We start from the raw sequence: 1,927 nt of genomic DNA, 5'->3' as shown, positions 1-1,927 counted from the left end.
CACTTGGCTCTGCTATGGGTGTGCAGTGGGGGGATTCGGGTTGGGAAGGGCCTGGGGGGGCACCCAGCTCTGCTATGGGTGTGCAATGGGGGGGGATTCGGGTTGGGAAGGACCTGGGGGGCACCTGGCTCTGCTATGGGTGTGTGGGGCAGAGTCAAGGGGGCAGATATGGGTGTGCAGAATGGGTAACTTGGTACAAGGAGGAGCAGAGCGATCTCAGCCCCCATCCTTAGAGCCCCACTGAAGCTGCTGTTCCCCTCCAGGCCTCACAAGCAGCCAGGAAATCCAAAGCTGACGAACACGGCGAGGACGAGGGTCTGTCGGAACAAACCATCCTCAACATGATCAGCAGGAACAACAGCTCGGACATGAACATCGCGGGGCTCATGAGCATGTCCACGTCCTCCACGGCCGGACCCTCCATGGCCGCAAACACCGACTCTCCCTGCTCTCAAAGCGCTGCAGACCCGGCCCCTGCGGAACGATGGCTGCCCCAACACCCCCCATCTAAAGCGGATGCCAATAGGACTAACGAGAGCACGGCGGGGGCTGAGCATCCCCCCCTGCAGCAGCAGGACGGAGCCGGGTACATGAAGCAGGGAGGGAAGAACGCGCCGGCAGCCAAAGTGTCATTGAAGGAATATCGGGCTAAACACGCCGAGGAGCTGGCGGCGCAGAAAAGGCAATTGGAAAACATGGAGGCCAACGTACGGTCCCAATACGCCTACGCAGCAAAGAACCTCCTGGTGCAGCAGCAGAGGGAGAGGGAGGTGCAGCAGGACGGGACCCCCCCCATCATCCTGAAGATCCCCATCGCTGACAACCCCGAGCGCCCCCCGGATAAAGGTGACAAGAGCTCGGCCCTGAAGCTGAGGATCCCGATGGGGGCTGGGGGGGGGCAGCCGGTGTCCAAGCAGGAGGAGATCAAGATGCGCATCAAGGTGCCGGGGGTGATGGATGAAGGTGGAACCAAGGGCCGGGAGCACAAGGAGAAGCACAAGGGCCACTCGTCCAACCACCACCACCACAACCACCACTCGCACAAACATTTACACCCGCAGCTCGTGGGACCCGGCGCCGCCCCCAACAAACGCCCCGCAGACCCCAAGCACCCGGCGCTGCCCGCAGCCCCCCCCCATAAGAGCTACAACCTCTTCGGCTCATCCCGCAAGCGGCCGATGCAGGACGAAGGTCCCCATGAGCATCAACCCAAAGTCAGCAAAGGCCCCAAAGCCCCCCCGGCCCCGTTCCCGTACCAGCACCTCCCTGGGGGGGGGCACAGCTCGGACGCCCCCCTCCCCACGTTGCCCTCGGGACCCCCTAAAAGTCGGGGGGGACCCCACGGGAAATCGGACAAAGGACCCAGCGGGGCCAACGGCCACAACGCCCCCCAGCCCAGTGACTACCAGGATACGGTCAATATGCTGCACTCGCTGCTGAGCGCTCAGGGGGTGCAGCCCAACCAGCCCCCCCCCCAATTCGAGTTCCATTCCTATGGGGAGCTATTGAACCCCAGGCAAAGCGGCCGAGCTGCCAACACGGACAGACCCCGACCCCCCCCGCTGCCGTCAGAACCGCCCCCCCCGCTGCCCCCCCTCCCCAAATAATAAGGGCCCGTTTTACTACTGAGTTCCTACAGCCCCCCCCGACCCTGTAATGATAATGGGAAGGGGGGGGGGGAGGAAGGGCTGGTTTGTTCGACTGCCTCACAAAGAACCTTATTTTATTATTATGATGCTTTTATTATTGGGGGGGTCAAGCTGGGACACGACGGATCCCAGCCTTCCTCCTCTCCCTCCTCTTCCTCCTCCCCCCCCCCATTCACGGTGGGTTCTGCCCCCCCCTCCCCCCCAACCTGAAGCCTCCAAATGGGGGGGGACACACCACGTATTTGGGGGGGTGAAAGGGATGGAGGGGGGGGCTTGGG

The 1,927-nt window shown here is 62.9% G+C and overlaps 1 protein-coding gene across 1 annotated transcript in view; it reads left to right on the top strand.

Annotated features, from left to right (window-relative positions):
• The window catches only part of CCNT1 (cyclin T1), an 11,220-nt gene extending 9,364 nt beyond the window's left edge, over window positions 1-1,856 (top strand). Inside the window, exon 8 of the mRNA XM_032441671.1 lies at window positions 264-1,856. Within this exon, the coding sequence (XP_032297562.1) occupies window positions 264-1,607 (1,344 nt within the window). The 3' untranslated portion in view covers window positions 1,608-1,856. The remainder of the gene's footprint in view (window positions 1-263) is intronic.
• The last annotated feature ends 71 nt before the right edge of the window (window positions 1,857-1,927 follow it).

The sequence above is a fragment of the Coturnix japonica genome, unplaced genomic scaffold (assembly GCF_001577835.2).
Source record: "Coturnix japonica isolate 7356 unplaced genomic scaffold, Coturnix japonica 2.1 chrUnrandom485, whole genome shotgun sequence".
In the NCBI taxonomy this organism is placed as follows: domain Eukaryota; kingdom Metazoa; phylum Chordata; class Aves; order Galliformes; family Phasianidae; genus Coturnix; species Coturnix japonica.
This window is presented reverse-complemented; position numbering and strand designations above follow the sequence as displayed.